The 20,254-nt window shown below is 42.6% G+C and overlaps 1 protein-coding gene and 1 long non-coding RNA gene across 2 annotated transcripts; one reads left to right on the top strand and one right to left on the bottom strand.

Annotated features, from left to right (window-relative positions):
- Positions 1 to 12,656: 12,656 nt before the first annotated feature.
- Positions 12,657 to 14,788, bottom strand: LOC128754059 (uncharacterized). Its single transcript, XR_008413895.1, has 3 exons — positions 14,612 to 14,788; positions 14,303 to 14,398; positions 12,657 to 12,777 (listed from the first exon to the last, which is right to left on the bottom strand). It is a non-coding gene; the product is annotated as an uncharacterized LOC128754059 (long non-coding RNA).
- Positions 14,750 to 20,224, top strand: LOC128754058 (CCN family member 1-like). The gene is made up of 6 exons (XM_053856378.1): positions 14,750 to 14,930; positions 15,399 to 15,609; positions 16,535 to 16,782; positions 17,135 to 17,267; positions 17,506 to 17,684; positions 18,730 to 20,224. The coding sequence occupies exons 1-6, from the start codon at positions 14,880 to 14,882 to the stop codon at positions 19,039 to 19,041; spliced, it is 1,134 nt and encodes a 377-aa protein (XP_053712353.1). The 5' UTR covers positions 14,750 to 14,879; the 3' UTR covers positions 19,042 to 20,224.
- The last annotated feature ends 30 nt before the right edge of the window (positions 20,225 to 20,254 follow it).

Raw genomic sequence — 20,254 nt, 5'->3', positions numbered from 1 at the left:
TTCTCAAACTCCCAGAACACTGAGGTGTGCAGCCGGGAGCTGCAGGAAAATGGTGCTGGGGAATGGGAGCGCAGCGATGCGATGTTTGATAAGTCACATGTTTAATTTCGCCTTTATTTGGCTGATAAACACCTGACTTTATTGACAGACAGACTTGCTTAAATGAATAATGCCACGCTCTACAGTAACTATCTTCACTGCTGTGATCTCGCAAGTGTCTGCATGAGGCCAGAAAGATGCAGATTTTTCCCAAGTTACTGAAGATCACCAGACTATTCATTGATCATTTCTGATATTTGGACCTGTATTTCACTGATTAAAACCTTCTCTTGTCAGTAATCTCTGTCACTGTGTTCAACGTGTTGTGAGAGCAGCGTGTCACGCAGCTATTCCCGAGACAGAACCCTCAGTGTGAAACCGCCTACGTTGGCCGACCCACCTGCAGTACAAGAACGAAGTGACAAACCTTGATTTGAAATACATCTGAGAGAGTTAGAGAAGTCTGGTCATCCAGAAGCTTATTTGTTTTGTTTGTATTGCTGTGCGAGTATCCACTTTCTAGGTGGCAGGCCAGCTAGCTAGCTCCTATACTCCAGGGTACTAGGTGTGAGGTTGCTCTAAATAATGTGCTTGTTTCAAAAGCAGTTCACCTGCCATGAGAGTGTGGGTCTGCAGGCTAGTTTTCCATCAAAGGAAAGCAGTTTTGTCCCCAGTAAAACTACATTCAGGCATCTCTGTCATTCAAGAACATTTCTTGTCTTTTTTATAAAAGAAGAAAAATCAGGCCAATGTCATTCTGTGTCTCCCACTGCCAGTTAGGAGCTTGCTTTGAATAAGAAATTTGAATTTGTCAAACTCAATCCCGTGCTTTATCCTCGTAGCGTTCGGCTCATCAGCGCTATTCACATTTTTGGTTCCTGTGGCTTCTGACTAGATTTAATCGCTTGCTTTGATTGGACTTAATGATGCTCATTAGTGTCACTTACCAAGATTTGTGTCAGGATTTTTATGTGTTTGTGCGGTCGGCTCTTAATGAGGTGAGGCTTATACGACCTGAGCAACGGAAAACATGATTTGGCTGCTATCACCCTCACTCTGCACTCTCTCATCATCAACACGGGCTGGTGTCCAGCAGCATCAGCGTCCGGGAGAGACTTTGTGTGCAGCTCAAACTCACCGGCCAGGAACAAGAGAGGTTCATTCCCGCTTCAGCTCTTCCCCATGGTTGCATCATTTTTGGCTATTAATTCACCGCTATATCATTTTGCTCAGTAGGAGAAGACCTGCTGCTTTCACTGGCCATTTTCATAATACAGTGGTACCTCGGTTCTCGACCACAATCCGTTCCAGACGGCCGTTCGAGAAGCGAATTGTTCGAAATCTGAATCGATTTTCCCATTACAATGAATGGAAAAAGAAGCCTTAAAATAGGTTTTTGTGGGAGTGAATGTAGAGTGTCTGCTGCAGGTGCGCTGTTCCTCTATGTGTGTGGCCGCTGCATGTGGGAGGGGTTGCCGAGTGAGTGAGGTCTCTCCAGAAGTGAAGAGGTGCCCGGTGCGTGTCCAGCTCTGAATGTGCGCTTCTGTGCAGTTTGGCTGTGACAAAGTCATAAACCAAGTCACGCTCTGTCCCAGACTCGCCTCATCCCTGTCCCAGCTCCAGCCCACAACAGGACATCAAACCCTGGAGTGAGCGCTCCAGCCTCGGAGGTGTGGAGAGCGAGCACCTCCCCTGTGACACTCTACCACAGTCCAGTGTGGAGACAGAAAACAGTCAGTAAATGTAGTTAACAAGACACGTCTGCATACAGAGGCTGCGTTATACACAATAACAAAGTGCGTTGTGGGTCAGCTGATCGGTCCGCGCACGTTATGTTTTTCTGGCTTTTTTCAGGGGGCGTTCGAGTTCTGGATTTTCGTTCAAAATCTGAAGCAAAAAAATCTCAAATTTTTTGTTCAAACTCTGATTTGTTCAAATTCCGGGACGTTTGAAAACCGAGGTACCACTGTATAAATATGCTTGATTCATTTAAGAATCTTGTTTTCACGGGGTACAACTATTTGCTGCTTTTATTGGTACAGATTGAATTTCGTCTGTACTACCGAGTTCACTGATTGCATAAATTCAAACGGTACCAGGTTTCAGTACTTCAACGCGTCTTTGTGATTGTGAGGGGAGGGGCAACTAGGCGATTTTCTAAGCCAGACTTGAACACACCATTGTGTAATGCGTAATGTCAATGTCACTGTTTCGAGCTGTTTAGCATTTAGAAGCAAAAACTTTTACATTCTGCAGCATGACGTTCGTAGTTTGTGGTATGCACGGTATATGTGAGTTGTGTGGAACCCAAAGCACCCGTAAATTAGGTGTTTACAGAGAGCGCAATGTCACCAGCACCAGAGAAAACAGGGACGCACAAGGTCTTCAGGCAGGGAGCAAGCCTTTTCTCGTATGGGCAGGGGGCAAGATGGCCGTCACAGTGCTGTGACTGCATTTGTGGTCACCGAAATGTTGCACTTCACTTCTGTGGGTTTAATTTGTGCATTATTTAGGGCAAAAAAAAAAACACTGTACAGTTGTAGTTAACTGTAACACACAGAAACGTACTGAAGCCAGCAACCGGAGTAGTGGCACCTTATCGGTTCAAACGTGAAACATAACCATCACTACCTACGACCATTGTTGCTGTGATATATTCATAGTGATCTTCTTTGTCCTTCATCATTTCCCATCAGGGGTTCCCACAACAGGTCCTCCACCTCAACCTATCTTGGCCACGATCCATCATCACGCCTCCTTTATCACACTCACAAATCTCATTGCTTCTCTGCTGCTTCTTCCTTTACCATAAAAGTAAAATAATATAAAAAATAAAATAATACAATATATACTATCATATATGTTTACAAGTACCGCCAGCTCCAAGATTGCTTTTCAAACAATAATCTGCAAATGATTCTGTGCATCACCATCAGAAGGTTATTTAGTGAGCTATGAGGTGTGTTGCTCAGAGGTCAAGCTCTATCGTAAGGATCCAGAACGTGAAGCATCTTATCTCTCCCCTATATAAAGCAGCTGGCCCAGGGGCTACAGCAACACCCTTCACTCTTTAAATATTTAGCCCATACACACTCACAACGCAAAAACAAACACGCGATAAAGGCCCATAATTTATCTCGGTCCATGCGCCCGCTTTCATAGCCTGACCTCTTCACTTCAAGCCAAAGGCTATACTCTTTCAGTCCTGTGGGAATGACTTTAATGCAAGATTTTTTTTATCCAGAGATTCCAATTAAGCGCTACAAAACAGTGCTGTCTGCACTGACAGCACAACAATGTTCCAGCAAACACTGTCGACCACATGATTTGACCTCTGGGCCCTAATTTCATGAAAACATCAGTCTCAAAGCAAACATGAATAATTATATGAACCATGCCATGCATTGGAAATTTAGATGAAGCAAAGGTTTTGTTTGGATCTTATTAACTTGAAAGACGGAACAGAATGAATGTTAACTGTGTGTCAATCGTGGGTCTGATGAAAAGCCGTCAGCCAGTTTGAAATCTTGTCTGTAAAGATAACACAGCCTCCAAAGTCGTCTCTATGGCGCTGAGTTAACAAGCCTCGCTGTTTTGACACTGCGCCGACACCGTTGGTGGTTTGTAACGCTGCCATCCACTGCATTTAATCCTATTGAATACAGTAGAGGAATCAGGTTTAGATCAGAAAGAGGTGAACTTGTGTAGAGTTAAATCACATATGAATATGCAAGATCCAAGTTTGACTATGAAAACTCACGGATCCAAAAACCAACATAGAATCAGTCCTCTTATCACAAAAAAAAAAAAAATATATATATATATATATATATATATATATATATATATATATATATATCATTATTGAGAGTATCTTCTTATTAAAAATATGATCTCACGTCAAACATGGGTCAACACTCTTTCATCTCAGCTTGATGTGAGGCACTAAATGGGAGCAGGGAACAACTCTTGTTGTCTTGTATGATGATGAACTGAAGTTCCTCTGGCTTTTGGATTTTTTTTTTTCCATTTATACCATTCAAGTCATGCTAGCAAAAATAATTACTTTTTTTTAACAAATACAAGCCAAAGAGTGAAAGGAAAAGAAGAATTTTTTGGTGCCAAAAAATGAAAATCAACCCTCACTTCAGCATGAAAACGGTTCAAACACACCAACTGAAATGGTTACATTTTTTTTAAGTGACGCATCATCAGATTTAAAATTGTTGCCATAGTTTTTCCTCTCTCAATTTTTGTTTTAGATCTGTGATTCCTGACTCCACCCCAAATTTCCTATTCTATCACCCAGAAGCTCTCCCGCGCCCTCTCCACACCTGTGTCGCGCACCGTCACTTCAACTCATCCGAACTCACCAAAGCTGTTCCTCCCACAAGACACCTGATTTTTTTCATCGCCATCCATCCGTCCCTCTTTACTCCACCTTCTGCCTCACCATTGTCTGAATACTATTACGGTCTGGTTTCAAACATTCGCAAAGGTATGTTTTTGCCGCATTTTGAGGGCCGCACCATTGTATGTTCATCATGTTAAAGCAAGGCAACATTTGTACTGTAGTATCAAATGGTCAAATGCAAGTTGAAAAATCTGAAATGAGCCGCATTACCAATCTCAGCTTTTGTGGTGACCTATGCGCTGAGGGAAAATTCAACAAGGTGAAGAAGGGAAATGGAAGAGAGGACGATCGCAGTGGTTGCTGCAATTCAAAATAGTGCCCCCGAGGGAAATGATGGACGTCCAAATACATTATTGCTTTAACTATACTTCCACAGTACAGTCGATTCTGCCTCTCCACTCCACCATGTCGACTCCCCACTAACTCTACTCCTGCCCCCAGCAGATTTACCAGGAGGCAAATAGCGCCACCAAGTTGCATTTGGAGTGAAGGTACAGTTGCAATGGATGTGTGTCTTTTGAACCACCGAAACTAAGTGCCCAACCCAAGGCCCAGAAGCTGAAGCCAGTCTGAATCTATCATTCAAACTCAACATTTCATTCAATAGAGACCGGTGAAGATTATAAGTCTTGCCATTTGGCATGCTACTAGCACCCAGAGATTCCTCTGGAATCGTCCTAAAAAGGAAGAAGAAGCGATGGCAACCAAAGAATCTTCATCACACTACAACAGTGCTTCTTCTCATTGACGCTTCAATAAGCATAGATTTTCTTCGCCACCCCTAAATTAAACTGTGTTACAAGTGTTCGTACCACAGTGATTAATGTAATAGTGAATATGGATTATTGGCTGACGTCTATTTTAGAATGTCTAGGATCGCCACATATCTCGAAAAATGTGGGACAGGACCAAAGATAATCATGTCTTAGTGCTATCTAATGTGCTTAGCATTGTGTTCATGTGTTAAGTTGGACTCTTTTGCGCCAACACAAACAATTGCATTTTCCCTAGTCTCGCTTCGGTTGCCTCGGTGACAAGAAAACCTGAGTCTACCTTTTATAGATTGGAGTAGCTTCCATGAATGTGATCTACACTGTCCGAACTAATGCAGTCAATGCAAAAAAAATGTTTTCCAGGAATTGAGATGCAGCTTGCTGGGATGCCCCTAGGACTATGTTTTATATACAGTAACATCGTCCTCAAATCCTCCACGGCTAAGAAATATGCTGTCACTCCTCACATGCTGAACAATGGGAGTGTTCCAAGAGAATTCCTGTTGCAGCCGCTAAGGATGCAAGAGGGAGTCGGATGGAGCGCTGCCATTTATCTTCATAACACCCTCATTCTGGTGGGGTCAGAGAGGAGCGGGCTGGTTGAACAGGAAGGATTGAGGGAGGACCAGAGAGAGATTTGGGGCTGAAACATCTTTGTCCAAGGAAGGACGGACACATTTCTCCCACAATGGCATACAGAACATGACATGTGTGGGTGTGAGGAATGAGTGGGAAGCAGAAGATGGATAAAAGGAGTAGAGTCATAGAGCAGGGGGCGGTAGATAATAAGATGGTTTGAAGTTTAGGGTGCTACACCAATCTATTTTCCCCATTCTTGTTGAGTTCCATTTACAGTGAATAGACTTCCTTTCTTCAGCAATATTTGGTTCAGGTATGTCCATGTGTTTTCAATGTGCTATAAACTGAAACCTGTGCAACTCAAAGATAAATATCTATTAAAAGAGTACTACTTCAAACTACACAAAAGTAGTCGTCTGGTTGGCGTGTTGCTGTGGTGATGTGTATTTTGCATGATAGAGCATGTCTCAACATCAAAAATGAAAATGGGGGAGGCCAATTGTTTCATTAAAATCCAATGTGTTGATGCATGGTAATGGAATATGGGTCAAGCAGACACTGCGTTGGCATTACATCCCTCACCTGAGTGTGTATATCTGAAATGTCCCTCTCCTTTAAAACAATAACAGAATGTTGTTATCATACGTACTTGACTTAGAAATATACCTTCCTTAGATATTTACCACGACGATGGAGCTTTGCTCTTACGTGGATTGGAGGTGTACTTCTACGTCTTAGCATCAGTTGTGCGCCCTTTGGCCCTTGGTGGTTCGGGATTTCATCCCAATACACCATCGCCCATGGCTGGCCCACCACATGCTGATAAGTCCTGGGTATCTGATGCACTTGGTGTCATGATTCCACTTTTATTTTGGTCATTTGAGTCCTGTTTTGCTTTCTCCCTCCAGTCTTCCTGTTCCTGAGGCACACGGCTGGAGCCAGTCAACCCCTATTCTTCCAAGCTTAAGAACACCTAGACTCCAGCAACGTGTGCCAGATCCTTTGCTCTAACTGGTCATTTGCTCCGTTCCTTCTTCTCTGCCGTCGTACATTTTATCCGTCGTTTGAATTATCATCCGTTCACCTTTCTAAACCCTGGAGCTCTGAGTTTTTGTATTTAGATTTCCTTTGTTCTCTCGGCTCCACGTGGCTTCTTGGTTTTCTTTCTGCTGTCTCTTACTCCTGCGTGCATGTCGGCGACCTCGATAGTGGTGACGCTCTGGATTTGGTTTGTTTTCTTCTCCCGGTTCGGTTGTTATATATTTTTGTATTTTCTTATTAAATAATTGTTTTGACTGGCGCCGGCCTCCTGTGACTCTTTCACCACCGCACTTGGGTCCCGTCCCACGTCTTGAACCGTAACACTTGGGGCTCCATGAGCGACCACGTGGTGTCCTTCTGCTTGAGCCATATACAATGGGTGCTGGACAATCTCTCGCTGAATTTGACCTCCAATTTCAGCTTCCTTTCCCAGCAGTCTTGTTGAAGAACTAGCTACAAAGGCCTTGCAGCTCCTCTTCAACTGGACACACCAGGGCTCTGCAGCGCTCCAGCACTCTAAGCTGCTTCCTTTCAGGTAATTCATCAACATCTTCCCATGGAACCATCAACCCCACCATGAAAACTTGGCAGTAGGATTTGGACTAAAAGGCCGGCTGCTGCATGTTCAGGTGAGAAGGTGAGTAAGTAGCGGCCCTAGCACATATGCACCTTGCAGCACATCCCTTCTATTACCAGGTGCTGGGTGTTATTACAACCAAACCTAAGATCCCTCTGCCATTTTGGACCATGACGGTTGCCGTACAGACCAGTGCTGCTATAGCACCTGGGTAAGCTGAGTCTCTTCCTCACCAGTGTCTTCAACAACCTCTGCAGCCTTGTTTTGTGAGAAAGTGTAACCTCACCGATGGAAGCTGACAGTGTCATTGAGCTCTGGTACACCAACACTGTGGCTTTTGGTTGGGTTCACTGGGATCATCAGTGACAAACTCCAAAATGGATTCCAAAATAGGCCACTTGAAAAGAATTGTGGATGTTAGAAGATCTAACATCCACAGCTTTACAGGTGAGTGGGAAAGGAGGGTGGAATGCATAGTTACACTTTTATTTATTTATTTATTCCACATCCCATTTTGGCATTATTTTAGAGTGTAATATTCTCCTTTGGATCTCTACGCAGCATATTTTACTCTGTCATTACTACTATGACCCTGGGTCAATACTTTTAAAAGTAGGTTATAGGAGGAGCCATTGTAAAGTGGACTTCTTCGAAGAGAATTAGAAGTGTACAGGAAATGCTTCTCATCCCATCCCTGGCTAATAAAGCCAGCCAGTGTGGTGTAGCTGTCAATAGAAGTGCTGCGAGACATGCTTTTGTTTGCTGGTGTGTGACTAATAGCAGGACTGAATGGCAGGGCATTGTTTTTTACTCATTATTGCAGGCTCTTCATTTTAAAATGTCCACACTCTAATAGCCGCTGACGCGCACACAGTGAGTGGGTAGATAGAGTAGAAGACAGGAGGAAGTAAAACAAATCATTAGGCTCGATCTGCAACATCATTCCTGCTCTATACTTTATAAAGTACAATACATTGTATCATTTGCTGTGGGCTGGTTTTATTGGTGGAATATTAAAAACATGTCTAGCCAGCCATTTATATCTGACATGGTCACACGGCTTAAAGAAAAATCGACCTGCGAAGATAGTTGATTATATATCAGCTTCTTTTTAAGAGAGTTATTAAATGTATGCATAAATCTTGAATTGTCCTGAAAAATGTTTTGGGTTATGAGGGGAAAGGCCCTGAAGACCTCACTATGAAGGTGTTCAGATCCAGCCAAGTTCTAGCTTTCCTTACATTTCCAGCATTTCAAGTGCGTATGCCGAAAACATGCTCTATCAGCTGTTCTGTTTGTGCTGGAACGTCCTCAGGGGACTCTCGATCTTCTCCACAGGAGTGAACACGTATGGCCTTGTGAGTGCAATGTTTCTCCCATATAAAAAAATTACAACTTTTGGAATGTTGCAGTAGTTGCAGGAGAAGATGTCTTCCTCATAACACAAATAACCACGTCAGGATCTTTGGCGGTCTTAGAGGAATCCAATGCTTTGTAGTGTGTCAAACTTTCATTTCATCCATAGAGCCTGTCAAAATCCACAAACAATGCAGTGAGTGGCGGAAGCAGTGGGTCAGATTTAATTCTATTTAGGGTCGCAAACGGCCCCTGGGCCAGACTCTGGACATACCTGCTGTGCTTTTAGCCTTGTTTCTGTTTCTAAACCATTTATACATGAACAGCATCTATGGATATGAGCACACAAATATATTGAGTGTATTCATTTAAAAAAATGCATGTATAGTTTCTATTCTCTTGTATATAATGAAGATGAAAATGTTGCTTGTTGTCTGAAAATATAATGAAGCATTGAGAATGTAGTATGAACAGAACAGAAGTGTAGTGTGTGTCGCCTGTATAGTGGGTTTTTTTTTACCTAAATCAATGTGTTTGTGCTGAGCGGAAGCATGAGACTGAAGGCACAGACTACAATGCTTTGTTGATGTCGTGACCAACTCCAGTTTGCATCAATGCAGGAACAACAATCTGAACCAAGCTAGCTGTAGGTGGCAGCGCTGTGCACATATTTATCCAACAGGTAGGTAAATGCAGGGGTTATTTCCAGCCACAGGAAGCCTAACATCTCTCAGCAGCACACTTTCACGAAGGCAAACCACAACACCATTTATTCTGCACATTTTCACTACATAGCAAAGAGTGGGTTCCTAAAATCAATACACGGCTGCTCATACAGCAGAAGATATTGATTTCAATTGAATATTCAGTGATTTCATATGTTATAAGTCTGTGTTTCTATCTCCTCCCTCCCAAGAGGGAATCGCATCCCGTAGTCACGAGCTAATCCCCACCTCTCAGATGAGTGGAATATTCAGTCTCCTAGGTTTTCAGGCAAAGCTGCTGCTCTGCCTCCAAAACCTTTTTCCCTCCCTGTCAGTCGCCCGCTGCGAGCTCCAGTTACTGTTGGGAGGGTGAGGAGGGCTAATCAGGAGACGGTGGGTGACGGCAGCCAGGAGCGTGCCCTGAATACAACCGGCTTCTGGAGTCGATTAAGGGAAAGTCAAAGGCAGTTGGGAACAGGTTTTGTGAAAAAGTAAATACTTTTTTTTTGTACATGATAAATACTCCCTTTGACAACATATGGAAGGGATTTCATGTTGGTGTCGTATCATTATGAGAGTACACCACGTTACCAGGGCATGTAGAGGGAAAGATGGAGTCTGGATCCCGAGAGCCACTCCCCACAGATACATATTGGAAAGATGCAGCATACTGCTTCAGTAATATCACAATTTCATAGTCGAGTGGGTGGTCATAACTTACAGTATTTTTTATAGTCAAGCAAGCCTGTTTCCTGGAACGCATCTTAAACACACTGCCTGACCCTCTAGATGACTGATGATCCACTGCTCCTGGAAACGGGAGCAGGTATGTCAAATTGAAGACGATGAAGATGTCTGTGCCATAATAATGTACAGTATGACGAGCCGCATCATTTCATGATTTCATGTAAAAAGCACAGCTCCACTGTCCCATAATGCAGTGCAACAACTCCATGTCCTCGTAGTTATTACACATCAAATTTTGTATTGCTGATTCTACATGGTCAATGTTAGATTCGTTTTTGACTGAAAGTTGGCTGCTCCTCCAATTTATGGGTTATAGTTTTAAATAACATCACCCAGAGATGAGTGCAGTGGTTAGGTGCACAGGAGCGTCTGTGTTCGGTTCACCCTTTCATGACTCGGAATGTGTCGCCATCTAGTGGTTGTTGTGATTGAGCACTACTATGAAATTGTTAAAAACAATATACTGCAGGAAGTCGACCTTATAAGCCACAATCATAACAGTAAATCTATAAAAAAAAATGTTTCAAGTTTATACCTAAGTATCAAATTCCAGACTTGGGTGGGACTAGCCAGCTGCCCAGTTGTTGCCTGTCTTGTATGTGGGAAGGTGTTACCACTCCATGACCCTGGCATTGAACTTAAAAGGAATTGAAACTCAAGGACTCTTCAGACATTTTCAATGTTTACATTATGTTCTAGGTGTGTCTCACTGAAGAAAGCTCTCGTATGTGTCACCACCAAGTGTGCGGCCTCAGGAACACTGGCAGTAAAGAAATATCTCAAATAGAACTTGTTACATTGTAACAACGTCAGATACAGAGAGACATTTCTGCATTTTCTCACGTACTGTTAGAGTCCAGCACTGAACACACACACACGTCGCCACATAACAACGGCTAGTTTTTCCACGACACAACATCCACCCAGTTCAAACTCTCACTTTTTTTTTTTTCACTTTTTCATCAATCATTTTTACCTTACACACACACACACACACACACACATATATATATATATATATTTATATATATATATATATATATAGTTGAATATATGATATTGCCTGAATGAATGTTTATTTCTCTTCTAATACATTGTAATTACATTTGACTTTTGTATGACCCACGCCTTTCACACTATATGCTACACACAGTGTAGTCGACATTTCTTCTTAGATTTCACAGAGATTGAAAAGGAGCAAAGTGACGAACAGTATTATCATTTCTATCCCTTATTCCCACTTTCTCGACCTATTCTCCTTAATAGTGATCGTGTGTGTGCAAGCTTGTGTCTGTGTGAGGTCCTTTTGTTTACCTTTTGTTACTGTATATGTAGAATCGAGTTTAAACTCTTAAGATAAAAGTAATCTGTATTATAATAGGCTTGTTCTGTCCCCACCAGATTTGCTTTTAGACTGTAGGTGGGTCACTGGATTCATGTTCAGCATCAGTAGAAAACAGAAGCCAGACTGTGTGCGACAAGCAGTGGAGGATTAAAAATAGATGGGTCGTCACACCATTATGGCTTTGGGTGACAACTTCCTGAGTGCAGTTCCTTTTTTAAAACAAGAGTGGAATCCCAAAACACCTCACGCACTGCCCTTGCAGCAGATTACAACCTGTGTTTTGCTGTCGTAAGCAAATACAACTGGCTCTTTATGGAACTTAGTTTCGGACTTAGGTGAACTCCATGCTTCTCCTATTCATGGTGACACAGTGCTGGAAGTTTTACTTTCAATTTCTTTTCATAACTCGCTCAGTCACATCTGTATTGAAGCTTCCTCCTCTAAGGTTTTCACAAAAAGTCCACATTCAGGAATTAAAACACCTTTTCAGTTGTTCAAAACTACCTGGTGAATGAGGATGTTGTTGAGGAGAAATGCTTTACTCCATGCTGAATAAAAGGCCAGACTCCCTCTACAATACGGTGGGGCACAGCAATCTCTTGGAATACACTTCCCCCAACTTCCAAGTGTAAACCATTTCATTTGAGGCCAAATCTTTCCTAATCATCTTAGGTCATTGACAACCTTGGCCGGTGAAAATGAAAAACAGCTGCTGGTATTGACCGTTACTGTCAGTCTGCTGTTTGGCACGTTGGCCATACTGCAGTCGCGTAGCGAGGTGGCTGCCAAATTGCAATGGGCTGTGAAATTGTGGCGACAAATCAGTGTCTGACATATGGTGCGAGCTAAATGAGGGCTATGATGACAGTAGTTGTAAGGAAGATTAGCGTTTCATTTGGGCCTCAATTTATGGACAATACATTGCGATCATGCCTTTGTCATTCCTGCTTGCACTTACATTACTATGCTGCTAAAATAAAAAACACAGAACAGTGGATAGATAGATGGTTGGATGGACGGACGGATAGAAAGAATGCACCCAAGAGCACGCATTGGCAGAAATGATTCTGCACCTGCATTTCTTTCAAGAGTTAAAACTTTATTTGACTGAGGAAATTCTTTGTTGACAGCATTGTTTCAACAGACTGCACATCACATTTCTCTCATCAGTGTTCTTTGTTTGGGCAAGTGTGGGTGACAATCTGAAAGGTAAAAGAAAACACAGCAAAGATGAAGGTTGCTTTTAAAAAAAAAAATACTAATCCAGCTCCTGATTCAACTGTCAGAGTGAGATATACCCAGGTGACTCCTTTCCCAGCACCTATTGCGTTGATGGATTAGAACGGTCCAGCCAACAAACCACATGCCAGATTTTTTTTTTTGAATTGAATAACATACTTGCAAAAAAGTAAATAGAAAAAATAATAAATCCAGAACCACTTTAAATACTGTATATCCATATGCTTTGTGTGACAACATCGTCAATGCTACGGGCAGCACTCTAAAATAATAAATTAGTGAACGAGAATACCAAAACCAAAAAAAAAAATTTAATATTGCGCCTGGGTGTGGCTGAATGGAATTTGAAATTGAAAGGACCCTCTGAATGAGAATAAATGTTAGTAACAATGCATTTTGACCCAATGTGATGCACCTGTCTATACTATTTCTTACTACAGTGGTACCTCGGTTCTCGACCACAATCCGTTCCAGATGTCCATTTGAGAAGCGAATTGTTCGAAATCTGAATCAATTTTTCCCATTACAATGAATGGAAAAAGAAATAATGCGTCCCAAGCCTTAAAATAGGCTTTTGTAGGAGTGAATGTAGAGTGTCTGCTGCAGGTGTCTATGTGTGTGGTCGCTGCATGTGGGAGGGGTTGCCGAGTGAGTGAGGTCTCTCCAGAAGTGAAGAGGTGCCCGGTGCGTGTCCAGCTCTGAATGTGTGCTTCTGTGCAGTTTGGCTGTGACAAAGTCATAAACCAAGTAAGGCTCTGTACCAGACTCGCCTCATCCCTGTCCCAGCTCCAGCCCACAACAGGACATCAAACCCTGGAGTGAGCGCTCCAGCCTCGGAGGTGTCGAGACCGAGCACCTGTGACACTCTACCACGGTCCAGTGCAGAGACAGTAAAGGTTTTACACCTCAATATGAAGAAAAAACAGCCAGTAAATGTAGCTAACAGGACACGTCTGCATACAGAGGCTGCGTTATACACAATAACAAAGTGTGTTGTGGATCAACTGATCGGTCCCCGCGTTGTTTTTTTCCGGCTTTTTTTCAGGGCATTCGAGTTCTGGACAAAAAAAATCTAGAAATTTTTGTTCAAATTCCGAGACGTTCGAAAACCGAGGCACTGTATTAAGGGCTAAAAATTAAATTTTTAGGAAACTGTTGTGAACGGCGAGGAGCTGCAGTGATGAGGAATTTATAGGAGGCAAGGTGCGGAGCGAGTACAACATTTAATATTACACAGCAATAAAACCGGAACAGAAAACATCACCGAACCAGAAGAAAACAAAGCGAAGTCAAAATGCCCAAAACAGAAAGCATCACCGAACCTGGAGATCAAACAAACATAAATCTGGAAACAGAAAACACAATGAACAGCAATAACAAAAATCACAAAGCAAACCAGGACAAAAGAGGAAGGAACAAAACACTAACTCATGCATCAGGGATAAATAAGTAAATAAAGAATGAACCGAGCGAGGAGAGACAACTTACCAAAAGGTGCAAGATGAGTCACTCTGGCACATATTGCTGGAGTCCAGGTGCTTAAGAGCTGATGACACTGATGACATCATTAACTCCGGCTGTGTGCTATTTAACCAGGAAAACAGAAACATAAAACGGAAGTTACAAAAACCAAAATAAAAGTGAATAATGACAGACGCATCTCCTCATCATCGTAATAAATATCAATAATAAATATATAAATAGACAGTTCCTCGTATGTTTACTTAGAACTTAGTACTTAGTATTTTCAAACGTGCGTCATTGTTAATTCACTTTCGAAATAAACACAACACTTACAAACTGACCCGACTATGGCGCAGGAATCCACCAATCAGAATCGTAGCCTGCTGGAACTTCCCGCCCGATGAGGAAGTCTGCGCGCTTTCTTTCTATGCTCTGATTGGTTAGCTGGGACGGAGTGGGTGGTGCATGCCGTGGGAGCTCAAGTGGGTATAAATAGATGTTTAGACACTTGACCCGTAATAACAGCAGGAAATAAGTTTTCACGGAGATCAAACGTGAATGTTTTTTTTCTTCAGCTCTTGATGCTTATATGTAAACAGATATGACGTGTCTGGTTGGCCTAATAATCGTTGCGTCTGTCGTCATTACACAGGTGAGAAGTTCACTCTTACGTGTCTGATGCTGTATATAACGTGTAACAATAAGAACTATTTAACCGCGAACATAGGTAAGTGCCAGTGTGAACCACATGCTGTCCAACATAGCGGATATTTCACATTCATGTGGTTAGAACCCTTAGACAGGGGCATTGCCGTCCTGAATTGTGATGTACGTGCTTTTCGTTTTTCTATACAAAGCGTGTCTACTCACGTCGATCATTGTAAACACACTGACTTGGCGAGCAAAGGGAAACAAGCTGACTCTAGTACTGAGCCGTGACTGCAGTCATGACCCTGCAACATGGCTCAGCTGAATGTACCTGCTCTGTGCTTGGTTTACCTCTGGCTTCACCTCTGCATGACCTTGTTCCACAGTAGTAGTATGGTTCTCTGAAGGTTTCTGCTTTTGTTGCACATATTATTCTCATTATTTTTGCCTTTTGTGTTTCTCACCCATCCAGGTGAGCGCCACCTGTCCGGCAAAGTGCGAGTGTCCACCAAGGATGACCTGTCCAGCAGGTGTCAGTTACGTACCAGACGGATGCGGCTGCTGTAAGGTGTGTGCTGCACAGCTGAACCAGGACTGCAGTCCAATGAGACCTTGTGACCACCACAAAGGGCTGGAGTGTAATTTCGGTAATGATGTGACCACGGCCTGGGGCATCTGTCGAGGTGAGCGCCCTCATACCTTCCACAATATTTGGCTTCATTCAGCTTTTCTGTGTGTACCAGCAAAAGCGGCTGATAGTTATTGTTTTGTTTTTTGTTATGTGTGTATTTGTTGACTGTCACCGACTATCTTTATGAAGATTAGTCGACTAGTCAGTGTATGACTTGGGTTGTTGAACAAGCCGATACATCTGATTGTAGTGTTGTAATACTATTGTCAAGTATTTTACTATGTTTACTTATATAGTGTTAAATATTGTTTTGTTACATATTAAAAAAAAAATAAAGCATATTTAGCCAATGTTGTTTCACACTATATTCCTTGATGTTCACTGTGACAATAATTTCACAGTGGTATTTTCACAATGGTCCTGAGAGCCTCAGCCATTTCTGCTCTCTGTATTAACTGAGGTACTCATTTAAAAGCCGATTATTACTTCATTTTAAACACACTCGAAGAAAATGCACCGTTCTTCAAAAAAGACAGCAGTCTTCAAGATAAACGTATAGTAGTTGGCAGACAATTGTAGTAGCAGAAAGGACGCAAGAATTCCAGAAGTGCACTTTCTTGGCTCCCATTTCTTACTGGACACTTGACCATTGCTGATGGATTCATGTCAGTATGCTGTGAGTGAAGTGACCTTGATTGTTCTTGTACAGAGTGGTGCTTGTTCACGTCGTTGATATTTAATAATGGTAGGGTTTTAACTATTAGAAATGCTCTTGCAGTGCTGCCCCGCATTCTAAAAATAGCTGATTTGAGTCCCGGGATTTTAGAGGCAAGAAGATCCCCCCACACCTGCCTTTGTTTCTCCTCTTTCCCATTTAAGTTTAGACTGTGCAGTGCAACATTTAATGTCCACAGAGTTGCTCGATTTGTCAGCAATGGTCCATCATATATGAAAGTTGTCTCCCTGTGTTGGTGCAGCCAGGTCAGAGGGTCGTACCTGTGAGTACAATGGCAGGATTTATCAGAACGGCGAGAGCTTCCAGGCTGGCTGCAAACACCAGTGTACTTGCGTGGACGGCTCCGTCGGCTGCTCTGCTCTGTGTGAAAACAAGTTGCCACCACCTTCAGAAGTGTGTCCCAGCCCACGACTTATCAAGATACCCGGACAGTGTTGCTTCAGCGTGGACTGTCACCAAGGCACCTGGCGGATCCCTCCAAAACGCCTGGTTGGTACAAGCCCGAACAGGCTTCCTGTATAAGCCTGTGTTTTTGTTACGCCTGTAGGTTTCTTTAACAGCATTAAACATGTACTTTAAGACATTAATAATGTGCTCTTGTTGCTCTGTTTTTTATTTTTTGATGATATCTGCATAAATCATGAATAAAATCCTCGCCTTCCCGTCCATCGCAGGGACAATTCAAGTAAACTGTGCAGATGAATATCTAAACATCAGACACCTTTCGGCCAGCTTTAGTACATCGATTGTGTAGTGGTTTATCCTTAGCAAAGATTTATGCTGTAGTGTTCTAGAGACCAGTCTCTGCTTCATAACCACCAGATGTCATTTTCTATCACAGAAGCCCTCATCCAAACCACCCACTCCCCAACATCATCCCCTCCCTAATCGGCCTGGAAATGAGTTGTTGATTACCAACAAGCTGGCAGGTGTCGAGTCTTGGGAGCCGGAGCGCGCCAGTAAACACCTACCTGGTGAGGACGCCTACTGACATTATTGCACGCTTCATAGGTTAAAATGTAACTGTGGACAGTCTTCATTTCTGGCTGGAAAGTTGAAACAAAACTGAACTTACTTACAATTCATAGACTCAACAGTTGTTTTGAATAAAATACTCCCTCCTTTGTGTGATGATGTTTGTGTTTGCTGTACCTTTTCAGTTTATGTTCACGTGGGTGTGCTTCTTCTGACGCAATCTTTTCTAAAATTCAGTTTGGCTCCAGCCTAAGAAGAAATGCCGTGTGATGACCACCGACTGGTCGGAGTGCTCCCGCAGCTGTGGGGTCGGTATCTCTTCTCGCATCACCAACAAGAATCGAAGCTGCAAACTGAAGCAAGAGACGAGAGTCTGCATGGTTCGACCTTGCTATGGCCTGAGTGCTCCCGCTAAGGTAAGTGACTTGAACCTTGAGTCCAGGTCTAATGTCCATGGTTGAGTCTTGATAACATCTTATCACCATCCAGACGCGCCTTAGCTGAGTGTTTTGAAGAAAGAAAGAAGAAACGTGTACTCATTTTTTTTAGATGAAAAATTCAAGAGCAACCAGAAGTATGAATATGGTGAAATACCAGGGCACTTTTTTTAATAAAACTGTGTGTCTTCATCCCCTATGTGTGTGACATAATCTCAATTGTGGATGTCTATTTGAAGTAAAGCCTGCTCTCGCAACTCAGCAGGGTTTATCCTCATCCCTGCACCTTCCCACTCTGGTGCAGGGATTGTATACAACGCCTCTGTCACAAATAGATAGGAGTAACTTTGTTATGGAGGACAAACTATTCACTTTGTTGTGAGCAACAAAGAAGAAGAGGGTGTTGAACTAGAGCAAGTGTCTACCATACTTGACTTTTTATCCAACACCAAGTTCATGATAGTTCAGCTTTGCCTCTGTATTAAAAGGCCGGCCAAGTTTGTTTGAGTGCTACTACTTTCACCCCAAGAGAACAGCCTCAGTTTACAAAATCCCATCCATAATGCATTTAACATGGTTGGATCCCGGAGTCCCTAAGCTAATCGTTTGATGCTCCTGCACTGAATAAACTTCCCTCCAGAGGTGGAATATCTTCCCTGCAGCTTGTTAACTGAGTATTTTAGCAGTACGCCGAGAAGGTCAGTGAGCTGTTGGGGCTGTGCAGAGCTGATATACTTGGGTTGGAAAGCAGGCAGGCACCTATTTAAATATAGCCCCCCTCTCCATTTTCCCTCATGCATTCTTCCCATGAAGCTGACCATCGCCTGTCTGGATACTTGGAGTGCCGAGACACTCCAGGAACATTGGAGATCGGTGGCTCTCACCTGCCTTGAACATTCACTGGTGTCACTTTCGATGATGTTGTTTCACCTTGAAAGATTTATTGGAGGTCCTATAATCCATAACACCGAAACAGTTCTCTGTAGCATCTTAAGATGAACATCAATCTTTGTTCTAATTGCAGAGAGGGAAGAAGTGCTCATCTGTCTACAAAGCTTCAGAACCCCTTCGTCTGTCCTATGGCAAGTGTGTGAGCATCAAACTTTACCGACCAAACTACTGTGGAACGTGTGCAGAGCAGCAGTGCTGCTTGCCACAACGCACACGCACGGTACCTGTGACCTTTGTTTGTCGGGACGGTGCACGCCTCCGAATGCCAGCCATGTTCATCCAGTCATGCAAATGCAACAACAATTGCGGGTCCCTCAATGAAGTGGATGCTCCCCCGCTGCCTTGGATGAAAAGCAGTACCATGTTCAAGAAGGAATATGCATAAAGACTAAGCACCATGAGCACCAGCCGACAGGATATATTGTCTAAGGGAAAGGGAAAGCATTTTGGCACTTAAACTCAGATTGAACATTGTTTTTTTCCATCTACATTTCACCTTCTCTTAAAGCATCCCTGTGAAACTGAGGAAACTGCTGGATCAGGTTTACTAAGAAACCGCAAAAGAGGTATGAATCTTTGAAAGAAACCACCTTGCTCTATACAATCTTTGTGATGCAAATCTGACTGGAGGCCATGGTGACATGATCATGCCGTTTCCTTTGGTGTATTAAATACATTTGGATACATACATGACATTGATCTTATATCCTTAACTTGGCTGGACCAATGAGAAGTAACCATAGATGCACTTCCTGCCATTCAATTTGTAGTGAACTCGGTGACTATTGAGTGAGTGTGCGCACTATGTGTTTACAGCGTCCTCTGGTGTACAGCTGGTGGCGGTGTTGAATTGAAATGTTCCGATTAACTCCGTGTTTATGGACAAAAAAGCTTTAACTCCAGCAGTTGCATGGGAAGAGATAAACTACTGCTGTGCTAATACGTTTGGTTAGCAGTGCCTTTTTGCCAATATTGCCGAAATATAAGGTCAGAATTGGAATGTTGTCGGATTTTTTTTATAATATACGAGAGTTTATAGATTAGAAAATATAGATTAGAGATATATGTATCATTTAAATATAATTGCTGTTGTGTGGAACTTGCATGGCTGTTTACATCATGAAAACATCGTGTGTGTGTTAATGGGCCAGTTATCTGTCCCCTCTTCATGCTTAGGAGATTTAGATTCCATGTCGTGGCCTTTAGGAGCTCAACGTGGATGTCTATTTATTATCTATAATTTAATGGTTACGAGTTTCAATACTGACCTCAAAGTGAAGTGTTTTACTGCTAAGAAATCTCCACACAGTCTCTTAAATCAAACGTGTGTATCATTGTCCTATTTCATCGTCAAATAAGATGATGTCCCCCACAATAGGAAGTGACTCATTAAATTCGTCTGCTGACACAAACAGATGTATATTGACGAGTGAAACACAATCAGACTGGTAACGGTTAAAAAAAAATGGAAATTGCCATCTTCAGTCAACCATGCATATATTGTCACTTGATTCTTACATTGTGCTCTAACAATTAATTATATCCAAAGTGCCTATTTTGTGACGTTGCAGGACGGTCAAACATGTTTTGACATATTT

This window comes from Synchiropus splendidus, chromosome 2, assembly GCF_027744825.2.
Source record: "Synchiropus splendidus isolate RoL2022-P1 chromosome 2, RoL_Sspl_1.0, whole genome shotgun sequence".
Lineage (NCBI taxonomy): Eukaryota > Metazoa > Chordata > Actinopteri > Syngnathiformes > Callionymidae > Synchiropus > Synchiropus splendidus.
This window is presented reverse-complemented; position numbering and strand designations above follow the sequence as displayed.

What these genes read in the sequence shown, in the direction of transcription:
- LOC128754058 (XM_053856378.1), top strand. Translation starts at nt 14,880, where the DNA reads ATGACGTGTCTGGTTGGCCTAATAATCGTTGCGTCTGTCGTCATTACA. An exon ending in CGTCTGTCGTCATTACACAG is followed by an intron (nt 14,931 to 15,398) that starts GTGAGAAGTTCA and finishes TCACCCATCCAG; the next exon opens with GTGAGCGCCACCTGTCCGGC. An exon ending in GGCCTGGGGCATCTGTCGAG is followed by an intron (nt 15,610 to 16,534) that starts GTGAGCGCCCTC and finishes GTGTTGGTGCAG; the next exon opens with CCAGGTCAGAGGGTCGTACC.